The sequence below is a fragment of the Balaenoptera musculus genome, chromosome 7 (genome assembly GCF_009873245.2).
Source record: "Balaenoptera musculus isolate JJ_BM4_2016_0621 chromosome 7, mBalMus1.pri.v3, whole genome shotgun sequence".
Taxonomy (NCBI): Eukaryota; Metazoa; Chordata; class Mammalia; order Artiodactyla; family Balaenopteridae; genus Balaenoptera; species Balaenoptera musculus.
Genome location: NC_045791.1, coordinates 52,822,596 through 52,842,332, shown reverse-complemented (window position 1 = coordinate 52,842,332; position 19,737 = coordinate 52,822,596). Strand labels below are relative to the sequence as shown.

The 19,737-nt window shown below is 37.6% G+C and overlaps 1 protein-coding gene across 2 annotated transcripts in view; it reads right to left on the bottom strand.

Moving 5' to 3' along the window:
• Window positions 1-4,885: 4,885 nt before the first annotated feature.
• Window positions 4,886-19,737, bottom strand: part of LOC118898322 (cytochrome b reductase 1) — a 34,996-nt gene continuing 20,144 nt past the window's right edge. The window contains exons 3-4 of one of the 2 annotated variants that reach the window (XM_036858567.1): window positions 9,355-9,509; window positions 4,886-8,648 (exon numbers count right to left, since the gene is read on the bottom strand). In XM_036858567.1, the coding sequence (XP_036714462.1) occupies window positions 8,348-8,648; window positions 9,355-9,509 (456 nt within the window). In that variant the 3' untranslated portion in view covers window positions 4,886-8,347. The remainder of the gene's footprint in view (window positions 8,649-9,354; window positions 9,510-19,737) is intronic. The other variant, XM_036858568.1, reaches the window with a different exon arrangement.

Below are 19,737 nucleotides of genomic sequence, written 5' to 3'. Positions count from 1 at the left end.
AGTGGCACAGAACTATATACTCACATTGTTCCAACGCCAATTTTATATTATACTATAATTATGTAAGATATAATCATTGGGGCAAACTGGGTCAAATACCTCTGTACTACATTTGAAACTTCCTGTGAGTATATAATTATTTCAAAATTAAAATTTGGGTTTTTTTTTTTTTTAGTAGAAGAGGGTATATAAAATATAGAAATGTAAAATGACTTAAACTCTTATTTACTAAAAATGTACATAATTTTAAAAAATGAACAGAGCCTCAGTGACCTGAGAGCAATATCAAAAGCTCAAACACATTGTAAATGGAGTTCTAGAATGAGAAGAGAGAATGGGGCAGAAAAATATTTTAAGACACAATGGCTAAAAATTTCCCAAATTTGATAAAAGATGTAAATTTATAGATTCAAGAGGCTCAGTAAACGCAAAGCATAATTAAAAAAAAAAAAAAAAAGGGGCTTCCCTGGTGGCGCAGTGGTTGAGAGTCTGCCTGCCAATGCAGGGGACATGGGTTCGAGCCCTGGTCTGGGAGGATCCCACGTGCCGCGGAGCAACTAGGCCCGTGGGCCACAACTGCTGAGCCTGCGCGTCTGGAGCCTGTGCTCCGCAACAAGAGAGGCCGCGATGGTGAGGGGCCCGTGCACCGCGATGAGGAGTGGCCCCCACTTGCCGCAACTAGAGAAAGCCCTCGCACAGAAACGAAGACCCAACACAGCCAAAAATAAATAAATTTATTAAAAAAAAAAAAAAAAGTACACCCAGGTATATCATAATTAAACTGCTGAAAAGCAAAGATAAAAAGAAAATCTTGAAGCACCGAACTGATCTCCCTGTGCTATGCGGCTGCTTCCCACTAGCTATCTATTTTACATTTGGTAGTATACATAAGTCCATGCCACTCTCTCAGTTTGTCCCAGCTTACCCTTCCCCCTCCCCATGTCCTCAAGTCCATTCTCTACATCTGTGTCTTTATTCCTGTCCTGCCCCTAGTTTTGTCAGAACCATTTTTTTTTTTTTTTTTTGATTCCATATATATGTGTTAGCATACAGTATTTGTTTTTCTCTTTCTGACTTACTTCACCCTGTATGACAGACTCTAAGTGGCCAGGAACAAAAGACACATTACCTACAAGAAAACAATAATACAACTGATTATTGTCTTCGTTTGTTTGTTTGTTTTTGGCCATGCCTCCTGGCTTGTGGGATCTTAGTTCCCCGACCAGGGATCAAACCCGGGCCCCAGCAGTGAGAGTGCCGAGTCCTGACCGCCAGGAAATTCCCCTGACTACTGTCTTAACATTATAAATTATTGAGGCCAAAACACAGTAGAATGACATCTTTAGGGTGCCAAAATGAAAAATCTGTCAACCCAAAATTCTATGTCTAGTGAATATATCCTTCAAAAATGAAAATTATATAGACTATTTTTAGAAAAATGAAACCAAAGAAGAATTTATCATCAACAGACCTGCACTAAAGAATTACCAAAGGAAGTTCTTCAGGATTAGGCTAAACGATGCCAGATGGAAACAGACTTCAGGAGGGGGTGAAGAACAGTGGAAAAGAAAATATGTGGGTAAGTTTTAAAAGGTTATTTTTTTACTTCTGCATTTCTTCTTTCTTTCTTTCTTTCTTTTTTATTTGTAAGAAGATTTTTAATTTGAAATATGGTCTGAGCAACATGAGTGTAGTATGTCTTCATTTCTTTAAAATACTTACGATTATATAAAGCAAAACTTTTAACACTATATTGTGGGTTTATAATATATCTAGTTGTAATACAGATGACAAGAGTGCAAAGTTGGTTCAATATTCATAAATTCATCAATGTATTTCACCATGTTAACAGAATTAAGGAGAAAAATAATATGATTATTTCAGTTGATGCAGAAAAATCATTTGACACAATTTAACAATTTCACTCATGACTTTCAAAAAAAATTCAGCAAATTAAAGTTCATCAACTGGATGAAGGTCATACATGATATATTTAATGACAAAATATTGAATACTTTCCCTTTATGATAGTGAACAAACTAAGAATGTCCCCCACACCAATTTACTGATGTTAGCAACATTTTGAAATGTATAAAAATTTAAGATCGAGTATTTGATGAATAAAGGGATGGATACATAGAAATATGATAAAGCTAATATAGCAATTGTTAATTATAGACTCTAGGTGGTAGGTATGTGAATGTTGTTCACTCTGTAATTCTTCAACTTCTCTGTATGTTAGAAAAGGTTGAACAACAAGGTCCTATTTTATAGCACATGGAACTATATTCAACATCCCGTGATATATATATGAATAACTGAATCACTTTGCTGTACACCAGATACTAACACAACATTGTAAATAAACTATACTTCAATTAAAAACAACAACAACAAAAAAACACAATAAATTTTGGCTTGCCTGCCCCCACAAAAAAATGTTCATAATAAATGTTGAGGGAAAGTCTGCAAAGTCTTACATTAGAGAAATATGTTTGTTCGTTTAACTCTGTTTCCCAAACTTCTTTTTTCAACAAAACAAAATAAACAAAACCCCTAAGGAGAATGTAATAAGCCCTGCAGAACATACTCTGGAAAACACTTCCTATTTAAATTTAGTTTACAGCCATTTAGATTTTTAAAATAAGAATGGTGTTTCACATCCACTGATCTGTAACAAACCACCCCAAAACATAGTGGCTTAAAATGAGGACAATTTGTTATTTCTCATGATTTTGTGGGTTGACTGGAGCTCACCTGGGTAGTTCTGTTGATCTCACCTGGAATCTCTCATGCATCTGAGCTCATCTGAAGCTTGAACATCCAAGGTGACTTCTCACCCTCCAAGGTCTCTCTTTGGGTAGCCTTCAGGTGGTCTAGTCTAACCTTCCTCAATAGCATAACGGCTCAACTCCGAGAAAAGAAAACAGAAGTTGTGAGCTCAGTAAGAGTTTGTGGATCTTCACTCTAGTACCTACCATTAATTTGAGTTGGCCACCCCCCTAAGACTCCTCCACTGTCCACTTGTATTTCTTGTCATCTACTATCAATTCTTCCTCTCTACCATCGGCATTGTCTCTTTACCACATTGTTCTTGATTTCTCATCATTTCAGCCTGCCATGAAATATCATGGCCCTACCTCATGATCTAGACCAGGGATTGGCAAACTTTGGGCCTATGGGTCCAATATGACCTGCAATGCTTTTGTAAATAAAGCTTTATTGGAACACAGTCATATTCATTTACTATTGTCTGTGGTCTCTACTGGCTACAATGGCACAGTTGAGTAGTTGCAACAGAAACTGTATTGTCCACAAAATCCATCTGGCTCTTTACACACTTTTTCCTGATCCCTTATGGCTCCTGTCTCTAGGCATTCATTTAGCTTCCATTCTCACTGCCTTATTCTTGAAATATTTCCCAGCTCAAGTTCCTAGAAGAGAGAAAACCAAAATCCTCTGAAATGCTTATTCCTCAATCTAGAATGAAATGAAAGAGAACATTCTCATTTCATGCCAGGCCACCCCATAGTGTGTTGGCCAGCTACGGAGAGGCTGCATGTGGGCAACGTGTTCTGTCCCCGCCTCATCCAATTAGCTGTGACTGAGGAAATGCAGGTAATATGTAGTCAGTAAAATGGAGCTGCCTGGAGGGGTCGGGGCATGGTGGGCACTATTGCATGTCTAGCACAACTGCAAATTGAACTGAATGAGCTGATATATGTAAAATTACGACAATGTGCTTGAGCCATACATTTAAAAAGTGTCAAAAGTACTTGCCAATTAAGATCAATCTGAAATGAAAGAGTACCCCTGAAATTAATAATATAAATCAGTGACAAAATATGATGTAACTTATACAAATTCAACTCACACAATATCATGGCTCTATTGCATAACAGGACATATACTATTATGGTGTGATTATACCTACCCATCATAAAATACCATTAACATTTCCCAGGTGGCAAAAAGTAGGTGAAAAATAGACTAAATGAGGGACATCCCTGGTGGTCCAATAGTTAAGAATCCGCCTTCTAATGCAGGGGATGCAGGTTCCATCCCTGGTCTGGGAACTAAGATCCCACTTGCAACAGGGCAACTAAGCCCACGTGCTGCAACTACTGAGCTCGCACGCTCTATGGCCTGCAAGCCACAACTAGAGAGACACCCGCACTGCAATGAAAGATCCCGCATGCCACAACTAAGACCCGATGCAGCCAAATTAATTAATTAATTAATTTTTTAAAAAAGACTAAATGAATAGTTAAATTAAGATTCGAGGAGTATTGGCACTACTTAGATGTTAATTATCCTTTTTTATTTGGAAAAAAAATCCAACAATTCATCCATTATGAATTATGTATTTTCTCAAGGATACGTTACTATGAACACAGAGTTCTGTAATAACCAGCACTTTTAATAGGTTTTTTCCCAACTTAAACTGCGTCTGCTTTGATTGCCTACATCTTGGCTCCCTTCCACACTACAGAGTATAGTTCCAGCTCAGATCCTATATGGAGAACACCATGACAGTTTTGAAAGAGTCCTCTGATCCTTTTAGCAATGTAAAAGGTATGGTACTCAGAGTACAATTTATAGAGAAATCTGACAGCATTTACAATAAGCAAACTTAAAAAAAATTTTCCCCATTGAAAAACAAACAAAAAAACCTGGGAAAGAGACTTTCAGAGCAACACCTACAGGGACTTCCCTGGCAGTCCAGTGGTTAAGACTCCGTGCTTCCAATGCAGGGGACATGGGTTCGATCCCTGGTCGGGGAACTAAGATCCCACATGCTGTTTGACGTGGACAAAAAAAAAAAAAGAACAATGCCTACAACTTCTTCAACTTCTTGTCTGGACAAATTGTAACATACACAAATAGCTTCCAAAATAACTTTTATTACTATATAAAAACAAGTCAAGAAAAAATAGATGCATTTTTTTCTACAAATTATAAAATATTCAGGCTATTTAATATTTTTCCATAAATGTGTTGAGATAAAAAGGCAAATTTAAACATAGAAATCTTTTCCACTTAAAGTTTTCAGGTACCTTGTAGGGGATAAAGAATAGTTTTTCTTCTATACTTTCCTATGTGTAGCTCTAAGACATAGCAGTTACAGCTTTCTGTCAGAGTTATCTAAAAAAGGACATACAAAGATAAAAATTCCATCATGTTGCAATAAAATTAGCAAAAAACTTTACTTTGGGCTTTCAGATTTGGCAGTTGTAGTCAACCGGTATTGCACTGGAATTTCCAACTCAGCAGGGAAAAGAGCCTAATTAAAAACAAGGCATCCTCTTAATTTTTGTCCTTTAGAAAAGCGGTCCCCAACCTTTTTGGCACCAGGGACCGATTTTGTGGAAGACAATTTTTACATGGAAGTGGGGGGGGGTGATGATTCAGGCGGTAATGCGAGAGATGGGGAGCAACGGGGCGCGGCAGATGACGCTTGCTCGCTCACTCGCCTGCCGCTCACCTCCTGCTGTGCAGCCTGGTTCCTAACAGGCTGTGGACTGGTACTGGCCCTCGGCCCAGGGGTTGGGGACCCCTGCTTTAGAAAACAGAAACCACTTGTCAGTATTCCTTAAAAAGTGCAATTACCTTCTTTGTCATTTGATCGTAAGCTCTGAGATGCTCTTTCCAACCCACACAGCTTAAATGAAACCACGAGAGGAAAGGGAAGAAGGTGCTTTGGAGGGCACCTTTGGATTCAGTTTGACACAAGGAGCACAGGAAGCTGTACACTTTTGATATCATTAATTCAAAAAGTATATTCATCTGAGTTTTTCAATAAACCCTTTGAGACAAAAGGCTTTAGTGTTGATTTAGATGAATGTTAAAATAAAGCGTTTTTTTTCTGAAATTAGATTATGAGGTAAGCCAAGCCATACTATCTCTGCAGGTGATATAAGCTATAATTATTTGGGAAGATTTCAATCACTGTTTTAGAACTGATACCTAAGGCTTCCTTCTCCTGTGTTCTTTTTGTGGGCTTTTTAATGAGATATTCTGGGGGGAGATGCTTTAGGCAGGACATACCAGCTTTTGAAAGATAAAGGTACAATTATCATTAGAATAAAAAGCCCATTAAAAGAAGAGTCTCAAACAGAAAGGTTTTCTAGATATATTTGACTATGCATTGTTTTCATAAAGGTTGAGAAAGAAAGAAAAGAAGTTCCTGTAATATCTGTAAGATTACCCTCACATTAGCCCACAAGAGGGATAAAATAAAGGGCTGAGATGAGGGGTGTTCAGATACTTCTCAATGGAGAATAGTCTAGTGCCAAATCCATAATTAACTTTTAACTAATAACCTCTTTATTGGCCTATATGAAATGGAATGGCAGCTTCAATCCTTGGGGCCGTCACTATTCCCTTCCCCCTAAAAAGCCCTGGAATTTTGTGCACCTCTACGTAATGAAATATCCATTCACCAAAATATGTTTGTGTGTGACAATGCAATTATTCCTTCCACTTAGCACCCTAATTGTAGCATGCTCTACTTATACTGAATTTATGTGTCTACTACGTGCCAGGCATCGGGCTGGGCACTAGGGATTCTTATGACACTATTGCCAATTTTGGAAATAGAATTAAGTAAGAAAACAGTGTTTGGGTGAGGGACTCTTGAATGGATATTGTGAAGCTTCAGGGATGTGACGGAGTACAGCTTGTACTCAGTCTATGGAAGTAATTACCAGTTACCCTAAAAGGAAATTCACTAAGCACCAAAAATGTTAAGTTTATTTGGTGTAAACTGTATGGTTTAAAATTGCAGGGAAACCAAAAATCAACCCCAAACGAAAAGCAACATTTCAGCATAGGCGCCACTCTAGGTTTTAATTTAAGTCAGCCCAGAGCCTAGACAGAGGTCTCATGCATGAAAATTGTCATCTCTGAGTCTTAATTCATTACTGAGAACCAAAGCACAAGATGTCCCCTAAAATTCCACCCAAATCAGGAGGGACCCTAGCTTTTGCCCCGGGGAAGGGCAGACCATGAAGTCCATATCTCCTATCTCCAAACCCAAAGCTGTTCAGCAGCGATGTTCTTGCCTAAACCTTTCTTTGTTACCAAGACAGTTTTAAGATCAAAGGGGCATCAAGGTAAGCCATGGCTTGTTGGCCATGGCAGGGTGCCCATGATGAATTTCCAGGTAAGGGTAGGCCTTTTTCCTTGGTTATTTGGGAAATCTGCCTTGGAAACAGAGCCAGAAGGTAAATTTTAACAACTCTACTGCATTCCACCAAATGAGGTTTATCCAGGGGTGGGTCAAAACAGGTATAAATTAGCATATAACAGAAAAAACAGCATAGTGAGGTGGTTAGGATCATGGACTGACCTGAGGTGCCAAACTGCCAGGTTTTGAATCTCAGTTTCACCACTTATGAGCTGTGTGACCTTGGGCAAGTTACTAACCTCTCCAAGCCTCAGATCTCTCATCTGTAAAATGGAGCTTTTAATGGTGCCTACCGCAAAAGTTTTGTCTGGGGATTGAATTAGCTAAGATTTATAAAGTGCTTAGAATAGTGTCTGACACTTAGTAAGTTCCATGTTTAAAAAAACCAGAAACTTGGGGAAAAGTGCTCTTTAAAGTTTGTGGAGTAGTTTATACTGCTTAAGCATTCAGGCGTATTCTCATCCTAATTAAGTTTAGAATCTGGATCATAAAGTATACCAAACCCAAGGAAGCCTTGGGATTAAGTCAGTTTCGGAAAAACTTCCAGGTCCGACCAGGCAAGATCTTCAGCTACCTACAGCTCCATCACTGCTCCAAAATGCCCTAATATAAACCTTGGTCTCCAGGGCCAATCTAAGGATAAAACAGCTGGGGAGGGAGCAAAGGGTAGGCACAGGGAAAAGGGAACCAGTTACTTTCCTAAATTTTTTTCTGTGCTCTAGTCATGACATCTGTGTAGCATTAACCTTGTCCCACATATTCATGATCTGATTCCAAAACTTTACAACTGGACTCCCAGAATTAACAGAAAATGACTGCATGACAAGAGGCCAGGGAAGCTGCCAGTTTATCAAATTTACCAACCGATAGATACATTTTGATCATTTGTTCTATGCAAGGCACTGTGCTAAATGCTTTGGTCCTCAACAAGAACAAGGTAATATAACCACAATTTACACCTGCTGTTATTTACATTGATCATCTCCCTTCCAATTCAGGTAAGTTCACAGGCCTCAATCAATACAAACGTTTTCAAGAAATCCTACTTTATGATTAGAATAAATATGGACTCTGTGGAGCTCAATCATCTTATGGCTAAATAAGAGAAGTTAAACTATAGAACTAATTGAAGTTATATGGTTACATCTCTACCCCATTTTACATGGTGGATCTCTGTCCAGCCTCATCAAGGGTGATGTTTCTTTTCCTTGCTGCTGCTTCACTGTTTAACTCTGAATCTGATTTGTCCATATTGCCAAAGTTCATTGCCACGGAACCTTCCATTCCCTCTGGAGCGCCTCCGTTTGGCTGAAGAAGGACAGAATTTGGTTCTTTAGGACGTTTCCATTGTGGTCTGGTGACTATCCAAAAAATGAGAGCCCCAAACACCAGAATCAGAAGGCCAAGGGTATTTGTGAAAACACCTTCTGGTGGGAATGTACTGTATGCAGGATTTTTCCTACAAAAAAGGAGAGAGTGTGTCCAATTACAAATAGGGTGATACACCAAGGGGGGAAAGCTGCGGGGGGGCGGGTGGGATGAATTGGGAGATTGGGATTGACATATATACACTAATATGTATAAAATAGGTAACTAATAAGAAACTGCTGTATAAAAAAATAAAGTTAAATTTTAAAAAATTAGGGTGATACAGCAACATGCCAAACAGTCTTGAATTTATCTGCTCAAAATGCACACTGGTACAGCTTCAATGTAAATTCCCTTAAAGCTTGACATTAAGAATAAATTTAAGATATGCTATAATTCACTCAATGGATTAGTATGAAATTGTTAAAAATCATAAGTATGAAAATAATATAGCATCTAAAACACCTGTATAACTTAAAATTTAAAAAGTGATACAAAAATGTAGGTGTATCATAATTACAGTTAATATAAAAACATACACATCAAAACGATTGAAAGGGCATGCATAACTTCAATAGCTGTTTTGTAATAGTACAATTTTTTGGACTGTTTGGTTTTTCTTCCAAGCATTATTAATGTTATATCACATGTATAATACATTTTTTAAAATAAATATTTAAATTTTTTATTTTCAACATTTAAAAAATTTTGTTACATTTATATTATATTTGTCCAATGAACAAGTATTTAACATTTTGTAGCTTAAGAATTGCAATTAGGAAAACTATGCAACTTACAGGGCAAAAATCAGTTTCTCCGTCACTCCCATAAGTACTGTTGCAATCACTGTTCCAAAGATGAGAAGTCCAGAATAAACATGTATGGGCATGAGAAGTGCTCGGAGAGAAAGTGGAGCCCAAGGAAGCAGAAAGACAAAAAAACCTAGGAGAAGCTAAACATCAAAAAGTACAAAAGTTATCAATTAATTGTAAGTTTTAACTAATTTTAAAATTATTATAGAAGCAACATGTACAAAATGAGAAAACATTTCATATAGAACCAAGAGCATAAAATGAAAAGTTTCCCCATTCCAGTTCCACTCACTCTCTCGAGTATCCTTCCAGAAAATTTCTATGACTAAACAAGCGTGTGCGTGTGTGCACATGTGTGTTTAAAGAGAAAGTCAGACGTAGAAAACAAACTTATGGTTACCAAAGGGATGAATTAGGAGGTTGGGATTAAAATATACACACTACTGTATAAACAGCACAGATAAACAACAAGGACCTACTATATAGCACAGGGAACTATACTCAATACCTTGTAATAACCTATAATGGAAAAGAATCTAAAAAAGAATATACATATGTGTGTGTATGTGTATATATATATAGTGTGTGTGTGTATATATACATACATATATATATATATAAAACTGAATCACCTTGCTGTACACCTGAAACTAACACATTGTAAATCAACTATATTTCAAAAAAATTTTTAAAAAAAGAGTGAGAGAGAGGGACAGTTTTTTAAAGTACAAGTGGGATTTTACTATACATATTTGTTCTGCATATTGCTTTTTTCCCTGAATAGTGTATCTTGGAGATCTTTTCATATCAATGCATGTATCTAGTTTATTCTTTTTAATGGCTGACATTCTAAGACTGTAACAAATTATTCAGTTCCCTATTAATGGACATTTCTGTTTCTAGTTTTTTGCTATCATTAACAAGGCTACAGTGAACATTCTGATACTTACTTATTTGTTTTTTTATCAATTTCCTTAAGGTTGCCAAGTAGGAAGGGAAGTAAAAGATTTTTAAGTCACTCAATCCAAATACAATAGAACACATTTATTCAGTTCAACCTAAAAAACTATGTGGAAAAAACCTGGCAATTTTGTTTTATGAGGAAGAAATGAGTTCTGCAGAAAATTCTATTTCCTTGATAATTAAATCCCTAGTGGGATACTTCTCTGCAGAGAAGACAACAAGATTATTACGTAAACTAAAGTCTGTTAATGCTTTCACAGTTTTGTTTTGTTGCCCCAGACCCCTGCCCATTAAGTAATCTCTTCTCCTCCAGAAAATAAAGATGACTCAGTGACCACTGAGTTACTGCGTTTAAAGGGACTTTTTTTTCCGGTGTCTCTTTGGTACCTACCACTCTAACAAAACAACTATGAGAATGAGGAGAAACACTAGCATCACTGTTCATTTTTCCTGATTGATAACAAAGGACTAACGGGGGACAGAGAGGAATGAAGGCAGAAGGGGTGTAATGCCCTAAAACACATTTAGAATCAGATTAAAGGCAACAGTAATGAATGGAAAGTAACTGAAAATGCATGCAATAGGCTGGTTTGCATATTTTATTGTCCATTAATACCACAAATGCCTGAGTATATTAGAAATGGTTCAGAGAGTCCCCCTTGGTGGTTCAGTGTTCCTAATTCTCCTTCAGTGATCTTTAGTGATTCTTTTAGTATCAAAGGGTAAGCATCCTGATGTACAGGTTGTGCTTTCTATACAAAAATGGGGCTCAGGTGAGTGACTGTCAAGGATTTAGCACAAATACATTTCTATGAGTAAGTCACCATATCTTTTCTGTGACTTACCCATGTAAATATATATTTTTTTCCATAGTCCTGTTATCCTGCCTCTTTTATTCCTAAGATTCTTATTGTTTTGAATGATTTTTACTGTTTTCTCTTATTTCTTTCAGGATTTATCATGTGTGTCTCTTGTAATCCCATAAAGCTTAATATCTAAGTAGATGGGACACCAGAAATTTGCGTACAGGACCCCAAGACGATTTAACTCTCCTAAATCTTACTTTCCCCATGAAAACATTTTTTTTTTCAACAACAGAAAATTACTTTTAAAAGGAAAGGAAAAAATTACAGAACACTTAACTTTGATTAAAAGTGTTCCAAATTATGCAAATGTATAATAACGTATAAAAAGTTAAAATTTATATTAATCATTCTTTATTTCCTTTTAACCATCTTAGCCTTACTATCTTACAAGTAATATGGCAACTTAAATCCTAGTGGACTGAATATTACAAAATCCTTAAGTCCCTTTAAGTCAGTGTTTCTTGAAATGTTGTTCATAGAAGACCTGTATCAGAAACTCTTAAGGTGTTTATTTACAGAGATCCCTGTGCCACATCCAAATCTGCTAAATCAGAATTTCTGGAAGTAGGGTTTAGGAATCTGCATTTTGATGGAATGCCAGGGTGATTCTTACTACATGTTGCAGTCTGAAGACCACTGCTTTTGATTCGCTCAAATTATTTCAGAGATATGGGTTAAGTGCCTTCTGGAAAATCCCTAAAAGTGAAGGCAGTAGACTGTTACCTTCAGTCTACAAACACTTACTAAGTGCAAACAAAGTGCTCCAGAGTTTAGGAACCATCACCTACAGAAAACTGTTCTTCACCACTATGGAGTTCTTAGGAGAGCTAAAGAAAAGTAAAATCTCATTTAAAAAGTTATTATTTAGATATGAAAGTGAAGATGTAGTATGATTCTAATTATGCTTAAAATTTTTTCTTAACTATATATTCATGGGCATAATAAGAGCCTAAAGGAAATAAACCAAAATATAATGATAGCTCTAGATTATGGCATTATCAGTGATTTGAGGATTTTTCTTTCCATTTTTCTGATTTTATAAAATTTTAAATAAATGTATATTACTTTTATAATTAGAAATAGACAATGAAAGTTTACTTTTAAAGTTCCTGTGTTAGGTATCTGGGCTTTTCTCAGTTAATTATTATTGTCCTTTAAAGATACAAATGTATTTTACTATGCCAGTTTTATCTCACTTTATGAAACGGATGAGTTTTTAAAAAAAAGATATGTGTAAACTTTTAGACATAATAAAAGCTTTTATTTGCAAAAGTCATTAATGAGACCAGGAAACATCTGCTTAGCTAGCTTTTGTATTAGGTATGATTTGCTTTTTTTTAAGGGTAGAGGTGGATTTAATGAGAATCAAGTGATTTACAGATTATTATATGGAGGCTCCTCCCAGCTCCTCTTCATTTTTCTGCTATTGTATACACAGCCAGCAGGGATTCAACCAACTGCTGATGGAAAATATTTTTTAAAATTTCCAGAGGGCTTCCCTGGTGGCGCAGTGGTTGAGAATCTGCCTGCCAATGCAGGGGACACGGGTTCGAGCCCTGGTCTGGGAAGATCCCACATGCCGCGGAGCAGCTGGGCCCGTGAGCCACAAGTACTGAGCCTGCGCGTCTGGAGCCTGTGCTCCACAACAGGAGAGGCCGCGATAGTGAGAGGCCCGCGCACTGCGATGAAGAGTGGCCCCCACTTGCCACAACTGGAGAAAGCCCTCGCACAGAAACGAAGACCCAACACAGCCATAAATAAATAAATAAATAAAAATTTAAAAGAGATAAGCAAAACATTCTCTCTATAAATTTGATCTTTAAAAAAAAAAAAACTTTCCAGAAAGTTCCAAAAAGCAAAATTTGAATTTGCCAGGCAATTTTTTACATAGCATTTACATTGTATTAGGTATTACAAGTAACCTAGAGATGATTTAAAGTATACAGGAGGATATGCATGGGTTATATGCAAATACTACACCATTTTATATAAGGGACTTGAGCATCCACAGATTTTGGTATCCATGGGGGTCCTGGAACAAATCCCTCGTGGATACTGAAGGATAACTATATTCACTCATTCCTTCATTTAAAGCACATATTTCTGGGCCACATCCCTAGAGTTTCTGACTCAGTAGGTCTGGAGTAGAGCCTAAGAATTTATTTCTAACTCCCCTGGTAATGCTAATGCTGCTGTCCTAGGGACCACTCTTTGAGAAGCTCTGTCTTAGGTTATTTGCAAGCTGTGTTTTTCAAACATAACGGCACGTTTCTTCCAGGGGTAAAAACATCTAATCAGAACCAACTAGAATATGTCCATAGTTTTTTGTAAAAAGAAATGACAGACATTCAAATTGAAGTCTCCTGTCAATATCCTACATTTTCTTGCTGCACTGTCTTTCATCATGTCCACCTGGCAATACCTCAACCTGGCTCAGACATCTTCAGGACTACCCCTGGTGTGCTAGGTCCCACTGGAGTAAATCACGCAGTCAAGGGGACTAGCATCGCTATAAATTCATGGTTATGATGCTCGTGGCTATAAGCACTTCAGTGCTGCTCAACAATCCTTCTACTGTCTGATTTATCAACTGGTCCTCCATGTTTCTCCCATGTGCAAACCTCTGGCTCTCTTGTGTGCCTCCCCACTATTGGCAGCTGATCCTACTACCACCTCATGGGAAAACAGAGGCAACTTCAGAGAAGAGCCTCATTTTTCTGCCACCAAACGAAACAAACCAAAAATCCATCCCAAGCGAACAATTCCTTTCCTTCTTCAATTGCAATGGAGTTGGTGTCCTCCAACTTTCCAGCAGTCTCCACAACCTACTTCTTGAAGACATAGCTACAAATTATTGCATCTCTCCAGTATTCACTACCTTTCCTTCTCTATGGTGCTATCCAGTGAGCATTTTAACATGCCCAAACTTCTCACAACAAAATGAAGTAAAAAAGAAAGCACCCAAGCACCTGATTTGACTCTTGTCTCTGACCAGTTACCACCCTCTCTCTCTTCCCCTTCTTACCCAAATCTCTTTATTGAGTTGTCTCTATTTTCTCACTGTAAACAAAGGAAGAAAAAAGAGAATTTTGCTCAATACCCAATTCTACAAGGATTAACCTGCTGCAGTCACTGACCAACAGACAGAGGAAAGGAAGACATAAACAGGATGCTCTGTTCTTTGGACAAATAGGCCCCTTAGATAGTTAGATGTACATCTCAAGAAGAATTCTAATGAGCTCAGACTCTTGCATCTTCCCATACACTAGAAAAACACTAAAGTCATAAACTTGAGATATCTGTTCTTTGGGACTAGCAGTAATCTTTTACCAAGATGTTACTTTACTGCATGTATTCCCAAGCCCCAAATCACATATATACTTACTGGCTTCTCTCCTACCTCTTTGGAGCAGTTTACTCAGAGCTACTGAGTGATTGTCTCCCACACTATCGTCCTCAGTAAGACCGTGAATAAAACTTAAATTCACAGCTCTTATGTTGTGCATTTTCTTTCAGTCAACATCACCTTCTATTTCCTGTTCAATTTACTGAAATTTGGCTTCTGCCCACCAAGAAAACTGCTCTCCAGGGTCATCAGTGACTTCCAGATCACTAAATCCAATGGATAGTTTTTAGACCTTACTTTCCTTGACTTCTCAGTAGCATTTGGCACTCCTAAAGCCCTCTCCTCCCCCTCTAATGTTCCCTTTCTCATCCCCCCTCACTTTTTCAAGCCTGAAAGTGACTCTCTCTCATCCCCTGTATCACTGACTTTCAAAATCTCATTAATTCTACCTCCTAAATATCTTCAGGAACTATACACTTTGCTAACTGCTATTGCAACTCCTCCAGGCCACCATCATTTCTCATCAGAACCTTTGTAAACATCTTCAACCTAGTCTTTCTAAATATACTCCTGTCCAGCCTCCAATTCATCTTCCATACCCACTCCAGGCAGCTCAAACTCCTTCCTGTTTCTCAAATAAAGCAAATTTTTACCCATATACTATTCCATTCATAGAATACTCTCTCCACTTTGACCACAGACCTCATGACTCCAGTTCTTGATCTGACTTCCTTTATTCTCTATACCATATGAGAGCTCTCCTAGAACACTCCATACCCATCCAATCTACCAAATACTCAATGACCTGTCTTCCCCTGTAAGCTTCATGAGGGCAGAGAGCATGTCTCTTTGGGCCCATGTGTGTCTTGTGGAACAATGTATCCCCCATAACCTAGACAGGTATCTGACGCATAACAGGTATTTAACTCTGTTGAATAAATGGATGGATTTAGGAATAAAATTTCAATGACATAAAATGCATATTCTCAACCATGAAAGTGTCTATGATCTAGAGTTGAAATGAAAAATGCCATCTTCAGGTCATAAAGGAGCCTACCACAAGACTTACACTTCTAATAATAACAGCTTACTTGTGTCATTCCAGTATGCTGAGCCTTTCCATGCATTATTTGTCTTTGGTTCTTATGATGTTGTGAAGGATGTATGAAAATCTTAATTTCTAGGTGAGCAAACTAAGTCCAAAAAAGTTCAATAACATGTCCAAGGTCACAAATTACAAATGAATGAAACTGATTCAAACTGAGGTCTTCCTGGGTCCAAGTCCTGTGTTCTTAAATACTACCAGCTCTCTGGATCTGAGCAAGGAAGAAGCCAGGGACCACATTTTCTCCTGCTAAACAAAAGTCAGAAAGTTGTGACATGACATTTCTGAGAAGCCTAGTTAGCACACAAATAAAACAACTGGAGATAAGAATCTGAATATTTCAGAGGGCAAAAGAGAATCTTGAAACAATCAAAAATGTTTTCAGGGCTTCCCTGGTGGCACAGTGGTTGAGAATCTGCCTGCCAATGCAGGGGACACGGGTTCGAGCCCTGGTCTGGGAAGATCCCACATGCCGCGGAGCAGCTGGGCCCGTGAGCCACAATTACTGAGCCTGTGCGTCTGGAGCCTGTGCTCCGCAACAAGAGAGGCCACGATAGTGAGAGGCCCGCGCACCGCGATGAAGAGTGGCCCCCGCTTGCCACAACTAGAGAAAGCCCTCACACAGAAACGAAGACCCAACACAGCCATAAATAAATAAATTAATTAATTAATTAAAAAAAAATGTTTTCAATTCACCCAAGTTTAATATTAGAAAATCTAATGATGTGATTGACTACATTAACAAATTAGAGAGGAAAAACCATATTCATCTCAACATACACAAAAAATATTCAATAAAATTCTACATCCGTTCATGATTTCGAAAGAAAAACAAAATGGTTTCACAAACTGGAATTAGAGGAAATGTGAAGCATCTGCACTGAATAGTGAAATATTAGAAGTATTCTCTTTAAAATAAGAACAATTCAAAGAGTCTTATCTCTACCTCTATTCTATACCTTGTAAATACTTCTATATACTTCAATACTTCTATACTCTTCAATTCCACTGGCTAGGATGCAGAGGAAAAGACATACGACAAAACTGGCAGTGCAGATAAGTGGCAAAGACAGGGACGATTCAATAAATGGTGCCAGGGAAAAAGTTTATCAATATGGAAAAAAATGAAGTTAGATAACAACATCACATCATGAACTAAGTTAATTCTAAATGAATTAAGTACTTAAATATCAAAGACAAAACTTCAATATTCTTAGAAAACATAAGAGAAATTAAAATTTCCAATAATATTACTGTAATGTAACCTCTGGGCTATTTGTAGGCTTTTCTCTTAGACCAATTGTTCTCAAATATCACTGTGCCTCTGAATCACCTGGAGGGCCTATGAAAGCACATACTGCTGGGCTCGCCCCCCGCCCCCAACCCAGAGTTTCTGATCCAGGAGGTCTGGAGTAGAACCTGAGAATCTCATTTGTTTTGACCTCAGGGTAGGGAAGGATTTCATATACAAGGCATCAAAACAAAAAATAATAACCTTAAAGGAAAAGATGATTAATTCGTTTCATTAAAATTGAGAATTCCTATTTGTCAAAAAGTACTAACAAAAGAGAAAATACAAGTTTCAAAAGCTTGAAGATATATGCAATACATATAAATGAAAAGGACTTTGACACAGAACACCTATAAATCTTTAAGAAAAAGGAAAACAAACTCATTTTTGAAATGGACAAAAGACATGAACAGGTATTTTTTTAGAGGTGAACCATAATTAATCAGTGAAATAAACAATAAAACCACAAGAAGACACCCTTTTATACCCACTAGTTTGGCAATATTTTAAAAGTTTGAAGAGGATGCATGTTGGCAAGGATGTGCCATATGGGAACACTTATTTGCTGCTGGCAGGAACATACTTGGGTCATCCACTTTGGCAAACAAGTTGATGTTACTCTTTTAGACTGAGTATATAACTGCACTCCTAAGTATACCGCCAGAGAAACCTTTGCATATGCGGACCAAGAGATGTGTATATAAATGTTCAGTGCAGCACTGTTTGTAACAGAAAACAATTGAAAATTGCCCAAATGTCTAATAGCAGGAGAATAGATAAGTAAATGTATGGCTTATTTATACAGTGGAATACAAAAGTAAAAATGAAGGGCTTCCCTGGTGGCACAGTGGTTAAGAATCCGCCTGCCAATGCAGGGGACACGGGTTCGAGCCCTGGTCCGGGAAGATCCCACATGCCACAGAGCAACTAAGCCCGTGTGCCACCACTACTGAGCCCAGGTGCCACAACTACTGAAGCCTGCACGCCTAGAGCCCGTGCTCCACAACAAGAGAAGCCACCGCAATGAGAAGCCTGTGCACTGTGACAAAGAGTAGCTCCCGCTCACCGCGCACAGCAACGAAGAACCAAAGCGGCCAACAATTAATTCATTAATTAAAAAAAAAAAATTTCTTTGAGGAAAAAAAAAAAAGTAAAAATGAGTAAACTACACCTAGAGGAATCAATATAGTTGAATCAGTAGAAAGAAAAAAAAAAGCTGTAATTGAATACATTTGATACTGCTTTTTAAAAAGTAAAAAAATAAAAACTAAACATATTGTTTGGGAATTTACAGTATGTGGTAAAATTATAAAGAAAAACAGGAATGAGAAAAAAACTTCTGGAGAATGGTTACCTCCAGGGGTTGGGATGGGTAGAAAGATGTGGGATCAAGTTGGGGGTGAGGAGATGTCCTATGTTTTCTAAATTAAGTTGGATGGTGGAATCATGAGAGTTAACTTTATTATGATTCATAACTTCTACATACACACAATGGTTTTGTTTTTTTTTTTAAATCCCCCAGAGGCTAGATCTCACAAGTAGAAAAAATACCTACAACTTAAAATGCTTTGCAATTCATAGACAAACACGAGGAAGGGTGAAGACTTTTCAGCTTGTATTGGTTGTATTGCTTTGTTGCTAGCCCCCTTTCTTTCCTCCTTTTTTTAAAAAAATTTATTTATCTATTTATTTTTGGCTGCGTTGGGTCTTTGTTGCTGCATGTGGGCTTTCTCTAGTCGTGGTGAGCAGGGGCTACTCTTCGTTGTGGTGAGTGAGCTTCTCATTGCAGTGGCTTCTCTTGTTGCGGAGCACAGGCTCTAGGCGTGTGGGCCTCAGTAATTGTGGCACATGGGCTCAGTAGTGTAGGCTCTAGAGCGCAGGCTCAGTAGTTGTGGCTCACGGGCTCTAGAGCACAGGCTCAGTAGTTGTGGCGCACGGGCTTAGTTGCTCCCCGGCATGTGAGATCTTCCTGGACCAGGGATCGAACCCATGTCCCCTGCATTGGCAGGCAGATTCTTAACCACTGCGCCACCAGGGAAGTCCCTGATTTCACTCTTGATGAGTAGATATAGTTACGTTCTTTGTAACAGCTGTATAATATTCAACATGGATTTACCACAAATTATTTAGCCATTCCCTTATTGATGGACATTTAGGTTGCTTCCCGTTTCCTGCAAACATTGCTGCACTAAAAATCCTTCTTATTCCTTTTGTGACAGTATTTTATTTCCACTCTCCCCAAATGTGGGATCACTAGGTTAAAGAGTAAGTATATATATATATATATATATATATATATATATATATATATATATATATATATATACTTTAAATTTTTACTGGAGTATAGTTGATTTACAATGTTGTGTAAGAGTAAGTATATTTTTTTAAAAAATAATAGATATTAACAAACTACTTCCCTAATTCGGTGGCAATTCACTTTCCCACCAGCAGGGCAGAAGTGCATCCTTACCTCACATCTATGACAGCAATGGATATCATTATTGTTGTTCTGTCAGTCTCATGAGAGAAAATGTTACTTTATTGTTGTTTTAACTTACATTTCCCTAGCTTCTTAGTGAGGTTGGACATTTTATCATATGCTCATTGGTGATTTAATTCTTCTTTGAACTGCCTGTTCAACTCTTTTGTTCATTGTTCTATTAGGTTGACTTTTTATTATTAATTTTTAGGAGTTGTTTTGTATATTAAACACATTAACCCTTAACACATGACATGATTATTCCCCATATCTCCTTGTGCAGTTCCTGCTGACTTGAATATCTTTTGTCACATA